This window comes from Dermochelys coriacea, chromosome 27 (genome assembly GCF_009764565.3).
Source record: "Dermochelys coriacea isolate rDerCor1 chromosome 27, rDerCor1.pri.v4, whole genome shotgun sequence".
Taxonomy (NCBI): domain Eukaryota; kingdom Metazoa; phylum Chordata; order Testudines; family Dermochelyidae; genus Dermochelys; species Dermochelys coriacea.
Genome location: NC_050094.1, coordinates 15,801,601 through 15,818,357, shown reverse-complemented (window position 1 = coordinate 15,818,357; position 16,757 = coordinate 15,801,601). Strand labels below are relative to the sequence as shown.

General features: G+C 49.4%; 1 protein-coding gene across 1 annotated transcript; it reads right to left on the bottom strand.

Moving 5' to 3' along the window:
* Positions 1 to 1,401: 1,401 nt before the first annotated feature.
* Positions 1,402 to 15,344, bottom strand: TMEM106A (transmembrane protein 106A). Its single transcript, XM_038385635.2, has 8 exons — positions 15,184 to 15,344; positions 8,575 to 8,814; positions 8,048 to 8,111; positions 7,360 to 7,519; positions 6,640 to 6,780; positions 6,137 to 6,180; positions 5,148 to 5,201; positions 1,402 to 3,358 (listed from the first exon to the last, which is right to left on the bottom strand). The coding sequence occupies exons 2-8, from the start codon at positions 8,792 to 8,794 to the stop codon at positions 3,238 to 3,240; spliced, it is 804 nt and encodes a 267-aa protein (XP_038241563.1). The 5' UTR covers positions 8,795 to 8,814; positions 15,184 to 15,344; the 3' UTR covers positions 1,402 to 3,237.
* Between the last annotated feature and the right edge of the window lie 1,413 nt (positions 15,345 to 16,757).

Here is a 16,757-nt window from a genome sequence, read left to right as displayed (position 1 = left end):
CTTTATGAGGGTATGGTCTCTCTTAAGCAACCAAGTGCACCTTGCATTTGCACATCATCCATTCACTTTGCAGCCACCTCCCTGCTAAGACAGTTGCACCCAACCAAGGCCAGGTACCTTACATTAAAACTAAGCTAAGTTCAGACCAAGAAAGCAGCATCCTTAAGAATTGACGTAGAACTTTTAAACTAGTGTCACCTGTCCACACAGTGAAAATTGATTTGATAGACAAAATTCCGAGGGAAGAGACAAATACAGTGACAATTTTAGCCCATTTCACTCCACTGCTTATGATCAGGAATCAGATTATCCTTCCCTGTCTGAGTTGGTTTTGTTCAATCCTTCCCCCCGCCTTTTTTTTTGCAAGGAAGCCTGGCATTTCTTGGAAGTTATTATTGGAAAGAAACATTTTGCCAGTGCCAGCATCGGCACAGCTCAGGATTTTTTACACGCTGGATGAAATCCTGCAAGGGTTTCATTGGGACCGTGAGGGTGAGGAAGAAAGTGTATAGCAGTGACAAATTTGTTCCTGATTTGCGAAGGAAACAAGTCTTTTTGATAGAATGATCCAGGGGTGCTGCCCTTTACTCTGGCAGAACAGGAAATCTGCTCCTTTCCTACCCTGGAACATTCATCCTTCCAACAGCTGCTAATAGAGAGAGACTGTGGGGTCTCCATCCTTCGTCACCTAACCGCACTAACTTTAATAACCCCACACAGGGGAAGACAAAGGAGTCCACTGTAGATACCAAAAACATTCTAGTTAAGAGGCCAAATTCTAACCCACAGAAGCAACAGGCAGGGGAGAAGGATAGTTTTGTGCCTTAGGCATATGAATGGGAGTCAGGAGATCTAGGTTCTGGTCCCAGCCTTGCCATTAACTCATTGCATGACTTCAGACAGGTCCCTTTCCTTTCAATTCCTTATCTGTAAAGCTGAAACAGTCACACATCCCTTCCTCATGGGGTGGGTTGTGATGAAAATGCACTGATGTATGTGAGGTGATCGGACTGAAGGAAGGCCTGCAAATAGAATTTGATCTCCGTGTGCTATATTTATAGCTAGAGAAACAACTGCCCTGTAGGAGGCTACGATGCACAACCTGCCGATAAGAGCAACTCCTGCCTCAGGCCTCCTGCAGAAAGTAGCTGCAAAACCCCTGATGGATGCCCCGGACATTGCTCTCCTGGGGGGGATGCTCAGGATGCACTCTCATGGGGCCTTGGTTTTCCCATTTAAAACCTTCCTCCTCCCTTTTTAAGCCCTAATATGTAGTGACTCCCACTGGCCAGCAGGGGCCATTGTAACGCTACGTGGAGACTGATTTCCCCAGGGAATCAGGTCCCCCGCTCAGCATTCTCAAGAGTCGTCCCAGCACAGATCATAAGGAGAAAGCGCCACTGATTTTACAACGCCCTTTTTATTTGTGAACGGATTGATGCAGGCATATAACAGGCACAGCCGTGCCAGAGCACAGCCAGCTCTCAATGACTGTGCCGGGGCAGAGACAGCAAGAGGAGAATAGCAGAGCAGGTGCAACAACACATCGAATACAAACATACATTGAGAGATGATGGGAAAGGACAAGAGCCGACAGACAAGTGACGCTTTCAGAACACAAGGTGCTTCCTCACTCCTGCCTCAGGCAGGGATTTAATATAAACAACCAGGAAAAGACAGACATTTAATGATTAATGTGCGTCTGCTGACATGTGCTAGTTTGGGAGCCCTGGAGACTGGACCTCTGGATCCACAGAGCAGGTAGATGAAAGGCAAGCTACAGCACACTGCCCTGCTGGGACCTCCAGGAAGGTCAGGCTCCTTGGCGTCTCTGCTGAGAGAGCCACCCCAGGGGCAGGGGTCTGATGGACAGTGATTAGTTCTTTGCTGAGGCACAAAGGTTTCCTCTCCCAACTGCTCTGATGCGTGTTGCTTTTCCCACCATGTCTTATCTGGCTGGAGAGGTGTTTAGGGCAATGCTGGGCCGCTCCGGGTCAGATCATATGACCAGCAATTTCTATACATCCATCCGTCCAGGGAGAACGTGCCAGTCATTATCAATGCTGGGATCTGAGGAGGATGCTCACGCCCAGGGGTCTAGCAGGCAGTAACACGAGTGTGTGTCCTCTGCCTGAGCTGTTCCTACAGAGAATGAGTCTGTACCCTACCAGTCTCTGGAGAGAGGGTGGAAGAGCAGCCAGGCATCCTCCCCTCATAGAAAATGCTGCAAATAGGCATAAACGGCAGCTGTTGTTTCCTGGCATTTGCACGAACTGAGCTTTTCTTATCCAAGTAAGATTCCTGCCACTTATTAAAGTTCAACTCCTTAATACAGGAGCCCAGCAAATGGCATGTGCTGTGTGGAAAATGCATGATGGGCCCCTCATCTCCCTCTGCCCTCTGGGAAGTAGCAATCCCTCCCTCCCCTCCCCTCCCGCCCTCCACGCTGCAAGGATGCACTTGCTCTGGCACAGTTTGATCACTTTGGGTACAAGACAGACCGTGGCTGCTGCATCGATCTGGACTGCACAACCCTTCATGCGAGACGATCCCTCTGGTAGGATTAGGAAAAGCCAGGGAATGAACATACTTACTCAGCCTCCCTGGCAGAGGAACTTGGCCCAACATCCACTACACCACCCTTACCTCTCTCTGTGCAAATCAGGCATAGTTTTAGCACATTATTCAGTGCTTGTTATTTAAGCGCCAGAGGTTCTTAGATGTCAGTTCGAATTGGGTTTCTCCCTGTTTTGCAGAGCTGGGGGTGTAATTGCAACCCAAGAATCACTAGGAGAGGCACTCTCCAGCCAAGAGCGCCCACACCACAGGGCACAGGCACAAAAACGTTATTTGGCAGGAAGAGCTGATTTGACCAACAAGTAATGCCTCCCCTAGTGCAATAGTGAAATACTGCACAGGATAAGGTAGCTAACAACCTAGCAAAGTTCTCTGAATCAGCCAATACAACAATTTCCCTATACAGTGTGTAATCTGCTGACATCAACCACCATACAAGATACAAATGGGAATTGCAAACTCAGAGCACCATGTTCCAAGTTCATGAAATTTTGTCAGTCTGTGACCAGGAGACAGCAGCAGATTGAAAGTCTCCTCCCAAGGGAGAGCCAAATGTCCTGTTTAAAATCACAATGGCTTGGAAGAGAAGCCCCTGGAGTTGCTATATCCCTGGTACAACTTGCCTTTGCGACAGGAGAATGTCATCGTCCAGTGACTCTGTCATGGTGGGCAGTGGTACAGCGGGTGAGGCAGCGTTGCATTCCCTCTACAGTCCACATATTGGTAGCTCTCAAAAGCCAGCTGCTCCGAGTGGCACAGGTATGAGCAGGTCAGGGTGCCCCTGCAATGCACAATCACAACAAGAATCCATTTTACTTGAACTATAAAGAGATTTGAAAGCACCAAGCTGGATCTTCTTCTGGGATTCACTTTAAGAAAAAGTTCCATTGTGGCCTTTCCCAGCCACTCGGACAATTTTCGTCTTTCTTACTCTGCAGCTCCAAACCACTCACACCACAAGTCCAAGCCAAGCTGTCCCATTTCACACATTTGTAGGGGGGTCCCTCAGACTGCATTTATTTTTAAGGCAGCATTTAAGCGATCCCCCCTCAGCAATCTGCAATGTTCTTCTAACACAGCCTTTAAAACTGGACCCATTCACTGCTACAGCCTTTGCATCTCTATGCTGCTCTGCCTGCTCCTTAAAGGTCATGCCAAACAAACCGAGCACTTGAGTATTCGAAGCGACAAAGCAACGCGACAGCAGCATATACCCTCCCATTCTGTTCTCAGTATTACAGCAAAGAACAGTTTGTACCCCAACATGCCAGGCACCACAGGGCTACCACCACTGGGAAGTGGCACAACACAGAAGAGAGGCAGCAAAGATCACCACTGAGTCACCTTCCACCGCCTGCGAATCCAGCGAATAGATGGCGTGGCTGCAGGAGCTGGGGCCGAGCACCAGCGCCACCGCAGGTGTTCACACCATCCTAATCGATACTCAGCCCCGTCAACACAGGTCTCAGTACAGAGGGGACACAGACTGTTTAACTGCTAGAGCAGACTGGCCAAACCATTCTCATCCCAGAATGTACCACAGGGACTTGGCCGCACTATGTCTAAGTCAGTGGTTCTCAACCTATTTAACATTGTGGGCTGCGTATGCGGCCCACAATGCATTATGTGGGCCGCATCCAACACGACCTGTATGGCCCCGAGGATGTCACATGGGCCACAGCAGAGAACCACACTCTAAGCCATGGTTCAAGAACAGTGTTGGAAATGGGTTTGTCATCACTGCTCCACTGGCAGCCAGACAGGAAACTGCTGTCAATGGCAGGTCAGTTTCTGGGTCATGTTACTGACCAACCCCTGGGAAGGATTGTGTGGGCCCACACTCACTCCCACCTCCGTAGGAGGAGGTGGCAAAGCTTTCTTGGCTTGCCTGGTGTGGGCCATTCGCATTGCCCATTCAAAATACAGCACAATTCATGTGCAATCAAGCTGAGTGCAATGCCTTCAGGCCATCTTCCTGGCCAGGACCTCCCCTGCGGCCAGGATGTCTGCAGAAGATGGGGCCAGGGCAGGATGTCTGCAGAAGAGAGAATGTGCATTGTTCCTTCACACCCTGGTGTCTCAGCCATCTGCGCACCTGGGGTCTTTGTTCAAATGCTGAAGACCTCAAGCACCAGTCTGCGTCACTCTGCCCCCACATGGTGGATGTACAGGATCTATCTTCTGGGGAACAGGCCAAGCTCATTCTCCCCCACACAGCCTGCACCATTCACCCCAGACATAGGTATAGCCGTTCCCAATGCAGGCTGAAACAGTACCACTGTACAAGTCACCTCACCAACATTCTGGGTTTGCACTGCTGCAGCCCTCCGGGAGCTCAAGTCAGCCCGTGTTCCTCTGCTTGGGTGACTTTCCCCTTAAAATTAAAGTAACTGTTACACACTCACGGCAATATTTGCAAACCTACCTGAGGAAAGACTAATTAAAACTTCAAACAGTCTTGGTCTCTGAAAACACTAATATGAAGGGAAATTCAGATTGCCTCAGTGAGGAATGTTTGGGACAGCGCAGATCAACAGCGATTGATTTGCTTTTAATCAAATGCCACTTACTGTAAGTGCAGTAGAACGTTGTGGACTTTAATTTTGATCCAGGTGCAGATGTTGCTTAGAAGACAGAAAATAGAGAATTAATTTTGCAGCACAATGTTTTCATCACACAAGACCCGTCTGCACCCAGGCCTGGGGAGAAAGTGCAAGCTTCTCGTAAGTGCTTCTCTGATCAGGTCTACACTTGGAAAGCTACGCCTGTGTGGTTGGACTGATTGGTTTACTTGGCAATGCACTCCTTGTATGGACGCTGCTTATACTGGCAAAGCATATTCCTTTAAACCTTTAGCTGACAAAGCTTATTCCAGCCACGCCCCCCTCTCCTCCTTGAGCAAGATCAGCTATACTGGTGAAAGTGCCATTTTGCCATTATAACTGCGTCTACATTAGGAGCTTTTACCGATGCAGCTGATTTGGTCAGAGATCACACCCCCGACAGACATAGCTATGCAGCAGAAGTTTGTAGTGTAGACGTGATACCCTCCCTGCAAATGCATCAAGCAAAACAAGATGGGAGAATTCACATTCCGGCAACACCTGACATCTTCCCCCACCATGAACAGAGCAGGAAACAGATCATATGAGATGCCTGTGGAGAATCACCAAACTGCTCATTCATAGAGATTGGGGGTGGTAGATACACTTAACTGCACACAGATGGACTAATCTGGATCAGGCGTTTCCAAACCAGATTGATTAATCTGTGGGGGGTATTAGATTTGAAAGTTATACAGTCTTGTCAGTTGCAGGCTGGGAAAACATTTAATGCAGAAGAACTAGAAAGGAATTTAAACTGGACATGCTGGGTTTCTGTCCCAACATGATTACACATATGAAAGTCAAAAGGACACATTCTCAGCTGCACTGCAGGGTCAGACAGAAAGAGGCTACGGCCCTAGTTATACATTTATGCCAGACTGCCCCTTGAGAAAAGCCCAGAAACATTAATGCTACTTACCAGCCAGGAAAGTAAGTCTCTGAGAAATACTTACTAGGTATTATAGTCCAGTATAAGACTGGAGACTGTATAATATATCTGCAAGTAAAACAGAAGAGTTAGTTGGAGATTTACAGTGATTACAGTAACCATGTACAAGTGCAGCCCAATGAGCTGAGCACACAAAGAGTTAAAGATTATCCCATCAATTCCACACAGCTCAGAGCCAGTATTTAAAATCCAATCCACACTGTGTTGGGACCAAGTTACAACATGGCAGATCTCAACATAGTTACAATATACAGCATGAACCTGTGCAGGAAACACCCATATGAGACTTCAGGAATTGGTGTTTTGCCTCCCCTGTTTGCTAAGTACTGGCCTGGGCCAGCATGTGAATGGGCACCTGGAAAGACAGGAATGGGAGTGGGGGGGTGAAGGGACTCTCTGCCCCTGAGGCAATAGAAATACAAGGCAACAGAGAAGGGGACCACTATCTCTCCCCACCCAAAGGGGGCCAGACCTTTCGATAGGGCAGCAAGAGGCAGCAGTACCCACCTGGCCGCTGCGCAAAGGGCCGATATTCAGGAGGTTCTTCTTGGTGGTTTTCCCTATCACCAGGGACAGGTGTAAGACCTCAATGTCCAGTTGGGTGACAGTGACTGGGTAGAAGTTGTTGTTGGTTACATTCAACACATTCTAAGGAGAGAGACAAACTCAGCCTGAAGCTCTCACACAGCAAGGGTAACTCATGTGCTCTATTTCCATGCAGTCACCTTGCAGCACCACAGCCAGTCCTCAGACACTCATAGTTTGGCCGTGGCAATTCCCCTCTGCTGAGGATTGGCTCAAGGAAACACCCAAGATCACATATGGGTGAGAGTCACTGGCTCTTTAAGTTACAGGAGCAAAACTCCTCACCTGCCCCAGAGCTGCTCTGGGGATCACTTGCTCCCTGTGCTGCACATTCATGGCTGGGCTGAAAGTGGAGGAAAGATACAACACACAGCGACAAACAATTCCCAACATTTGTTACATAGTCAGCTCACTTCCACCCGGCAGCACCTCCTGCCCCATCACACACTGCTCCACCAACATGCCTCATTTCTGACTGGCCACTCCAGTCTTGCCTGCTGTCCCACTATGCGCACACAACTCTGCCAACTAGTTCACTACTGACCTGCCGCGCTATCTCCGAGACTTAGAAGTGAGCCAAGCTATGGACTGATAATGGGATATGAGCTCAATGTCACTGCACGCGCCGAGCTGAGAACTCACTGTCATGTTGAGATTGATACTGGAAATGGTGGAATTAAAGGCAATGGAGGAGGCATTCAGCCCTGCGGGCTGCACAGCAATGGAGCGAGGGAACAGGAAGAATATGATGAGAGATGACATCAGCAGACAAATCGTCACAGCAAGGGACACATAGAGCTTCCTGCAAGACAGCATCAAAGGACCATAACTGCAACAGTGGCCTAGCACTGCCCGAAGCACTGTCCTAGGCTAGAGCCCTGTCTCTACAGGGTTGGACAAGCACAGGGGGGAGTGAGCGCCAGCTCAGACACAGTGAGCACCAAGACATGAGGGCCTGCGAAGGGATTGTGTAGTAGCCAGTGGTAGCAAGTTCATCTTGGGGCCAGAAGGGGGTGGGTTTCAGACCCAGAAACATGCTGCCTGTCACTGCTGGAAGTTAGCAGTCCCACGTGGCACTTTTCAAACAGAACTAGCCCAGAATCCCAGCCTACAGTCCCTCCTGCATGAAGAAGTGCTAGTATAGACCACAGCCAACACAGAACAGATGCCCTGCAGGCACCAAACCCACTGCAGCTCAGGGCCCGATGAGAAACAAAGCTTTTAAATGAACCTCTGCAAACAGATTCCTCCTGTAATGCTGTGCACCCTAGCTGCACACATTTAAACGCAGTCAGAGCATTAAAAGAACAGGGGAGAAACAGGACTTTACGTTCGTCTGGGCTTCAGCCTCTGGTCACCATATGGAATCAGAGCCACCAACTGCTTCTCTTGCTCTGAAAGACAGAAGATAAGAGGAGCAGGTCAGAGGAGATGCATCACACTGGGTGCAGTAGTGAACAGGGCACATCAGGCTGCAGAGCACCACACTGCAGTTTAGGGTCTATCAGCATTCTCATTACAAATGCTGCCCCATTCAGAGGGATGCAGGGGTCTAACTCAAATAATCCTTGTTGGCTTCGACCTAACACAGAGACAGACCGAGCTTTGCTCACATAGGGCTGCATGGATACTTTCCAACAGCCCCAGTCTTGCACTGATTAACACAAGATGAAGCCAATTGCAGGCTCTCTCTTTAGTACAGAGATGGACATTGCAGGTCACAGCATGCAATGCTCCATCATGACTGGTGTTCCACAGGGCGCAGAGCTGAGAGAGAAGCAACAAGCAGAGGTCAGTTTGGTGAAGTGCCTGGAAAGGCCGAAAACCACTGACCAAGCACACACAAGAGCCACCTACCCCTGGGGATTCTTCCCGTTCCCTGGCACGTTGGGCAGTTGATGCAGCCCCGACTCACAGTCCCCACACAGGGCATGCAGGATGCGGCAGAGTCTCCTCCATTGATAGTGCCATAATTGGTGAATTCATCCTCACCAGCCGATTTCCTGCGCAGAATCGATTTCCCTCCCCTCTCCTTCTGGTCAGAGACCTTCCAGAACTGGGAAAACGTTTCACCCATAGTTGAAAGAGAATTTTTCACTAGATCCAAAAACAAAAACATTCCAGAAAAAACGTCTCTTTACTGATCAGTCCTGCTAACTCTTGTGTTTTTAATAGCAAATATTGCAATAGTTGGAGTACTTCCTAAAGCCCCACATCCTGGAGTCATAGGAATGTGTCAGAATCTCAGCTTTCAATTTAAAAAAAATGAAAAGTAAGTTTTTTCTAGTCCAAATGGTTATAGGGGAAAACTTAACTCGAGCACGAGCTAATGGCTACAAAAACAGAAGGTAAATAAAAAGAACGCAATGTGTTTTGGTTTTTCCAATCTCATTAATTTTGGGGGTCTGACTCATGAATTTTTGAATTCTTGCGGGTGGCAACACTGCAAAAATCTACAAGTAACAATTCCCAGGTTCTTTTCATATGTCAGATCACTCACCCTATTGGCAGCGAGAATACTGTGTGCACACACATGCATGTGCTCACTTTTGAATGCATCAACCCCTCACCAAACTTAATCTTACTAAACACATGCCTAATTAAAATTAGATCAGTGTTTGTCTCTCCCCTTTAGTTTAAACCAGAATGACTTCTCAGATCTTATTCCTAGCTCACTGCAGCTCCTTGCAATCAGAAACTCGTGAATCAGCTGTTGCAATGAGCCAGGCTTATTATTAAAGAGTGTTTGCAACTAAAGAAGAAAAATAGCAGAAGTGAAAGAACAATATTCTACCACCAGACCATCTGATTGCAGCTTCCTCCATGATGTCATCTGCCAGCAGAAAGGAGAGAGGATTGCTCCCTAGTCGAGGCAGCCTTGCTTTAATGACTGAGATGAGACACAGGCTGCTTCTCAACAGAAAGGGCCTAAAGGAAGACTAATTGCACTCACCTAGAAAGTTAAGAGGCTGGACGTAAAGAACCACTCCTGATTCTTGCTTGAAACACGCGCTGGAGAAAAGAATTTGGGGATAGGGCACAACACCCACAGACACATCCAGACCTTTTCTTTAGTCCCCAGACTTCACAGACCAGTGCTTCTGAGCTCACCATCAGAGTCTAGCAAACTCCGGACGCCACTTATCTTTATCACATGGAGGCAAGTAGTGATATTCCTGGGTAACAAAGGAAGCCTCTGGACTTCATTAAAGTACGGAGGTAAGATAATCACTGCAGCACTGCTGATTTGATCACAAGGTCACAAGGTTTCAGAGTAGCAGCCGTGTTAGTCTGTATCCGTAAAAAGAAAAAAAGAGTTCTTGTGGCACCTTAGAGACTAACAAATTTATTGGCGCATAAGCTTTCGTGAGCTACATCCGATGAAGTGAGCTATAGGTCACGAAAGCTTATGCGCCAATAAATTTGTTAGTCTCTAAGGTGCCACAAGTACTCCTTTATTTTAGGGTCACTGGGGATCTCCCCACAGCAACTCCCTGACACCCCATTTGCTGAGTTACTGCATCCACTGAGCACCCAACCCTTTTGCAATCCTTCAGCTTGGAAGGTTGCAGGGGAGAACATGGGCTCTGATGCCGGAAAGATTCCAGTGACTCTGCGACTTTTGATCCCAGGCTTTTCTGCTAAGGACCCATCCCCTAGCTCTGCAGCTTCCTTTGGAGAGCTAGACAATGGTTCTCAAACTTCATTGCACCATGACCCCCTTCTGACAACAAAAATTACTACACAACTCCAGACAGGAGGGGGCCAGAGCCTGAGCCCCCTGACCCTGGGCAGAGTTGGGGGGGAAGAGCCCTGCCACCCCAGGCTCAAGCCCTCTGGCTTCGGCTTCAGTCCCAAGCGGCGGGGCCCAGCAAGCGTAATGCTGGCCCTGGTGACCCCATTAAAATGGGGTTGCAACCCACAGTTTGAGAACTGCTCAGCTAGAGGCTTCAAAGATTCCTCTAGCCAGTTTGGTCTCAGCCTCTTACCCTAGCAATTTTCCCCGTTAATACTTGCGCTTTGTTTTCCTATTCCAGGAGTATAAAATGAGGAGGAGGAGGAATTAAAGCGGTGTTTTTTCATCAACTGGGACAAAAGACTATAGGGGCTGGGAGACTCCTGCTGATGTCAAGGGAAAGCCAAGCATAAGGTAAACCCTTTCCTTTGCTAATTTGCAGTACATTAGGAGAACAGCACTCTTTAGCTGTGACTCTTCACTCCCAGTATAAAATTGCTCTTATATGCTTAACCCCTGAGTGAGAGGGCTTGGGTGGATGTGGTTTGCAAGATACAAAAAGGTGGCCTAATAATGTATGTAGATAATCTGGGCACTGGGAAGAAGCCACACTGAATGTGTAACTACTATTATTTATACAGCACCATGTGTGTGCATGGCACTTTACAGACAAGAAAAGAGCAACTCCTTGATCAAAGAACAAAACAGGTTTGAAGGATGGTGCTGGAAGCTGATAAACGAATATCATTTCAAAAGGTCCAAAGCACTGACAGCTCGCTGCCTACCACAACAGACAAGTGCATCGCAAGTGATGCTGTGTGCAAATGCTAGGCCAAAGAGGCAAGAAGGCTTTGCTTGTTAAAAGCAACAACCTGGGTTGGAGTTGGTTAAGGCAGCTATAAAAAATAAAAAAATAAAATATAATAAATGGAAGAAAGGTGAAGCTGATGGTAATGTATATAAATCAGAACTAAGGAACCGTAGAAAATCAATAAGGAAAATACAAGGAGAAATCTGTGGCCAGCAGAGTTAAGGACGGTAAGAAATTTTTAAAAATATATTAGCAAAAAGAATCCTGACAATGGTATTGGTCCATTGATAGATGGAAACAGTAAAACTATCAGTAATAATGCAAAAAGGCAGAAGTTTTGAATAAATATTTCCGTTCTGTATTTGGCAGGAAAACACAAATGGTGCAGTCTCTTCCTAGAGTGACGATAACACACTTTTCATTCCACTAAATATCTCTGGAGGATGTTAAACAGAATCTACTAAAATAGAGATTTTTAAATCAGCAGGTCCAGATGACTTACATCCAAAATTTTAAAAGAGCTGCTGAGGAGCTCTCTGGACTGTTAATGATGATTTTCAGTAAATCTTGGAGTACCACGGATGTTCCAGAAGACTGGAAGAAAGCTAATGTTGTGCCAATTTTTAAAAACAGTAAATGGGATGACTTAGGTAATTATAGGCACGTCAATCTCACATGGATACTGGGCAAGATAATGGAGCTGCTGATATGGGACTCAATTAATAAAGATTTAAAGGAGGGTAATGTAATTAATGCCAGTCACTATGGGTTTCTAGAAAATAGATCCTTTCAAACCAACTTGGTATCTTTTTTTGACAAGATGATAAGTTCGGTAAATAAAGGTAACAGTGTTGACGTAGTATACTTAGACTTCTGCAAGGTGTTTGGCTTGGTATCACATGACATTTTGATTAAAAAAAACTAACAATATAAAATTAACACGGCACACATTACATAGATTAAAAACTGGTTAACCGATAGATTTCAAAATGTGAATGTAAACAGGGAATCATCATCAAGCAGGTGAGTTTCCTGTGGGGTCCTACAGAGACTGATTTTTTGCCCTAAGCTATTTAACATCTTTATCAATGACCTGGAAGAAAACAAAATAATCACTGATTAAGTTATTTACCAAAAATTGGGAGAGCGGTAAATAATGAAGTGGGCAAGTCACTGATTCAGAACAATTTAGATCACTTGGCCAACTAGGTGAAAGCAAACAATGTGTTTTAATACAGATAAATGGAAACGTATCCATCTGAAAACAAAGAACGTAGGCCATACTAACAGGATGTGGGACTATATGCTGGAAAGCAGTAACTGAAAAATATTTGGGGAGGCATCATGCTGGACTGCTGCTGGAATACTGTGTCCAGGCCTGGTGCCCACAATTCAAGGACATAGATAAACTGGAGAGGGTTCAGAGAAGAGCCACGAGAATAATTAAAGGACTAGAAATGCAGCCTTACAATGACAGACTCAAGCAGCTCATTATTCAGCTTAACAAAGAGAAGGTTAAGGGGTGACTTGATTACAGTTTAGAAGAACTTACACAGGAATAGAAATTTGATAATGGTCTCTTCAATCTAGAAGACAAAGGTCTAACGTGATCCAATGGCTAGAAGTTGAAGCTAGACAAATTCAGCCTAGAAATAAGGTATGCGTTATTAACAGTGAGGGTAATTCGCCACTGGAACAATTTACCGAGGGTCGTGGTGGATTCTCCATCACTGACAATTTTTAAATAGAGACTGGATATTTTTCTAGAAGATCTGCTCTAGGAATTATTGTGGGGAAGTTCTCTGGCCTGTGTTATACAGGAGATCAGACCAGATGGTCACTGTGGTCCCGTCTGGCCTTGGAATCCATGGATTACTGGCCTCTAGGAGAGCTGAGGCTAGGTATAGCAGAAGCCCCATAGGAGTTAACACTGCTTCCCCAAGAGGGAGATTGTGTCTGGGCTTGGGAACTTGTGCCATGATTTCTGTTCAGTTCTCTCAGTCATACAGGGTTTCCTCGGGATGAGCAGTAAAGGGGTTTGAACTCCAGGGTGGTTTGGCAGGAATGACACAGCTTTAGACATCCAAGGGTGCCATTCACACCTCTGCAGTGCCTACTAACACACTGCCATTCGCTTGCCTGGTTAGTATTGAACATCTGCCCCTCCATTTGCAAAAGTACAGTCCTGGTAGGCCGCCACAGCACCTGTGCCATTTGCTCCCCTGTTCCACTGTGGTGTTTGTGAGCTTGCACAAGTGGCTAGGAAGGAGCAGGACCCCTTTTCACAGGGGCCGAGGGAGTAGGGGTTTGCATGAGATCTTTCAAGCTCAGCCCTTTTATTTGTGATATGTTTCCTGCTGACATGGCTCATCAGTTTCCTGCTTGCTTAAGAGCCAGTTTCAGTGCTTTTAAACAGGGCTATCTCATTTCCTTCTGGCCCTATCAGATTGGGGGAGGAGGTAACAGATTTGGGGGTTGGATTTACCTGGCAGGGATCCCCCACAACTGGCTCCGTACATGGGGAAAAGGGCACCAGTGTATTGGAGGCAGGAGGTGCCTGTACGAGGGGAGCAAGTTACAAGTATTGGGGAGGATATGGGGGCAAGGTTCCTCCATGACTAGCTCTAGGCACAAGGCTGGGGGTGGCTTGGACTTGGCATGTCTGTAGAAGGGAGCTGGGGGGACATGTAATGGGGGGCAGTGCTGGGGCCCCCCTCAGGGCAGGGCCCCCATGGCTGGCTGTACTGGGGGGACATGTAATGGGTGCAGTGCTGGGGTCCCACTCACAGGGCAGGGCCTCCATGGCTGGCTGTACCTGGGGGTGTCTGTAGAAGGGAGCTGGGGGGACATGTAATGGGGGGCAGTGCTGGGATCCCCCTCAGGGCAGGGCCCCCATGGCTGGCTGTACTGGGGGGACATGTAATGGGTGCAGTGCTGGGGTCCCACTCACAGGGCAGGGCCCCCATGGCTGGCTGTACTGGGGGGACATGTAATGGGTGCAGTGCTGGGGTCCCACTCACAGGGCAGGGCCTCCATGGCTGGCTGTACCTGGGGGTGTCTGTGGAAGGGAGCTGGGGGGACATGCAATGGGGGGCAGTGCTGGGGCCCCCCTCAGGGCAGGGCCCCCACGGCTGGCTGTACTGGGGGGACATGTAATGGGTGCAGTGCTGGGGTCCCACTCACAGGGCAGGGCCCCCACGGCTGGCTGTACCTGGGGGTGTCTGTAGAAGGGAGCTGGGGGGACATGTAATGGGGGGCAGTGCTGGGGCCCCACTCAGGGCAGGGCCCCCATGGCTGGCTGTACTGGGGGGACATGTAATGGGTGCAGTGCTGGGGTCCCACTCACAGGGCAGGGCCCCCACGGCTGGCTGTACCTGGGGGTGTCTGTAGAAGGGAGCTGGGGGGACATGTAATGGGGGGCAGTGCTGGGATCCCCCTCAGGGCAGGGCCCCCATGGCTGGCTGTACTGGGGGGACATGTAATGGGGGCAGTGCTGGGGTCCCACTCACAGGGCAGGGCCCCCATGGCTGGCTGTACCTGGGGGTGTCTGTAGAAGGGAGCTGGGGGGACATGTAATGGGGGGCAGTGCTGGGATCCCCCTCAGGGCAGGGCCCCCATGGCTGGCTGTACTGGGGGGACATGTAATGGGGGCAGTGCTGGGGTCCCACTCACAGGGCAGGGCCCCCATGGCTGGCTGTACCTGGGGGTGTCTGTGGAAGGGAGCTGGGGGGACATGCAATGGGGGGCAGTGCTGGGGCCCCCCTCAGGGCAGGGCCCCCACGGCTGGCTGTACCTGGGCCGGGGGTACATTGGGGAAGGAGGCAAAACAAGGGCGGGGGGGGGCGGCCGGGCCGCTCAGGTCCCCCCCGGGGTCCTCCCCCGCCCCGCGGCCGCCAAGGGCCCAGGCCCGGTCTCTTACCCCGGCGGCGGCTCCTCCGGCCCGCGGCGGCAGCAGCAGCCGAGCCAGCCCCGCTGGGGAGCGGGGCAAAGCGGAACCAAAGGCGCCTCCGGCCGGGGGCGGGACGGGCGGGGCGAGGCGAGGCAGGTGCAGCTCGGTCCCGGCGTCCCCCGCCCGGGGCCCTGGGGGGAGGCGGCCGCGCCGTGGCCGCCTGCGTGCGGACGGGGCGTTAACGGGGCAGACACGGTCTGTGCCTGGGGCGCCGGGGCCTGCAGCTTCCCCCCCAGCCCGGGGCGCTGGAACGGGTCAGACCCACGGTCCGTCCAGCCCAGCGGCCCCGCCCGGCGTGAAGGCAACAGGCAACCGCCCACTGATCCCCCCGTCGCCCGTTCCCGGCTCTGGCAGCAGGCTAAGGCCACCCTCCCTGCCCAGCCTGGCTAACGGCCAGTGATGGACCGATCCTCCAGGAACTTACCTACTTCGTTTTTGAACCCTGTTAAGTCTTGGCCTTCACATCCGCTGGCAGAGTCCCACAGGCTGATGGGGGGGGGGGGGCTGAGAGCCATTGAACCCACCCGTAAGCCCGGCCTATAATGGAAACCACTTCACACCCAGGGGTGCAGCTGCACCCTCCATTCTAGCATGTACGGCCATTGCATCCAAGCACCCTTTGAAATCCCAGCCCCACCCTTGGATTTCACACAGCAGGAACAGGGCCGCTCTACAGCCCCTCTCAGCCCCACTGCTGGGTTTCAGAAGTTTCCTTAAACCTGTGACCCACTTCCTCATCAAGTGGGCCCTTTGGAGGTGGAAATGCATTTCTGAGGGGGGGAGCAGGAAAGCATGCCGTCCTCCCGCAGCAAGGCCGGGGCTGTTTTTGTGCAGATGTACAGCAAGACTAGGTTTGTTAATCCAGTGCCAGTGAGCAAACTGTGCCCTTTAACAGAAAAGAGAAGAAACTTTATGCCTATATGCAGAATTCTGTACAGTAGCTGAGGGTGGTTTAACGTTGGTATTACCACCAGTGGCAGATTTAGAGCAGACTGCACAAAAATTTCACCCACAGTAGTGTCAGAGGAAGACTAATGCTGGCTGAGAGAGGAGGATGTTTCAGGAAAGTTGAAACAGTAATTAAGTAGAAAGGGATAATACAAATAACTACCAAATGCATTTTACCTGCCAACATCACAAAAGGATGGCAGAGCAGATCAGCACCTTTAGGTCCATTGTATGATCATGTAATCCAGCAGGCACAGCTATGGTTCTGTTATGGCCACAATCACGTTTCATTATTTTGGTGTTTAACATTGTCTACACAGGATTTTTAATCCCCTGCTCTGGCACTACCCTAGCTGTAGAGAACTGCTGAGAGTAGGATTAAAGTTGTCCTGTTTATACCACTATTATTCTACAGAACTGCCTCCAGCTGTAGAATTGCATAGAGGATTGTGCAACAGTGAGACGTTTTAGGCTGCGTCACAGTCTATGGGTCGCTGTTCTTACTTGATATGCTGAGTCCCTGAGCCAGCCTTTGAACAGTGGTTACAGCTCAACAGAACTATGATAAAAGTTGAGCAGCAACACTTTCTACCAGA

What these genes read in the sequence shown, in the direction of transcription:
- TMEM106A (XM_038385635.2), bottom strand. Translation starts at nt 8,794, where the DNA reads ATGGGTGAAACGTTTTCCCAGTTCTGGAAGGTCTCTGACCAGAAGGAG. An exon ending in GTATCAATCTCAACATGACA is followed by an intron (nt 6,781 to 7,359) that starts GTGAGTTCTCAG and finishes CTCTCTCCTTAG; the next exon opens with AATGTGTTGAATGTAACCAA. An exon ending in AACGTTCTACTGCACTTACA is followed by an intron (nt 3,359 to 5,147) that starts GTAAGTGGCATT and finishes TGTGCATTGCAG; the next exon opens with GGGCACCCTGACCTGCTCAT.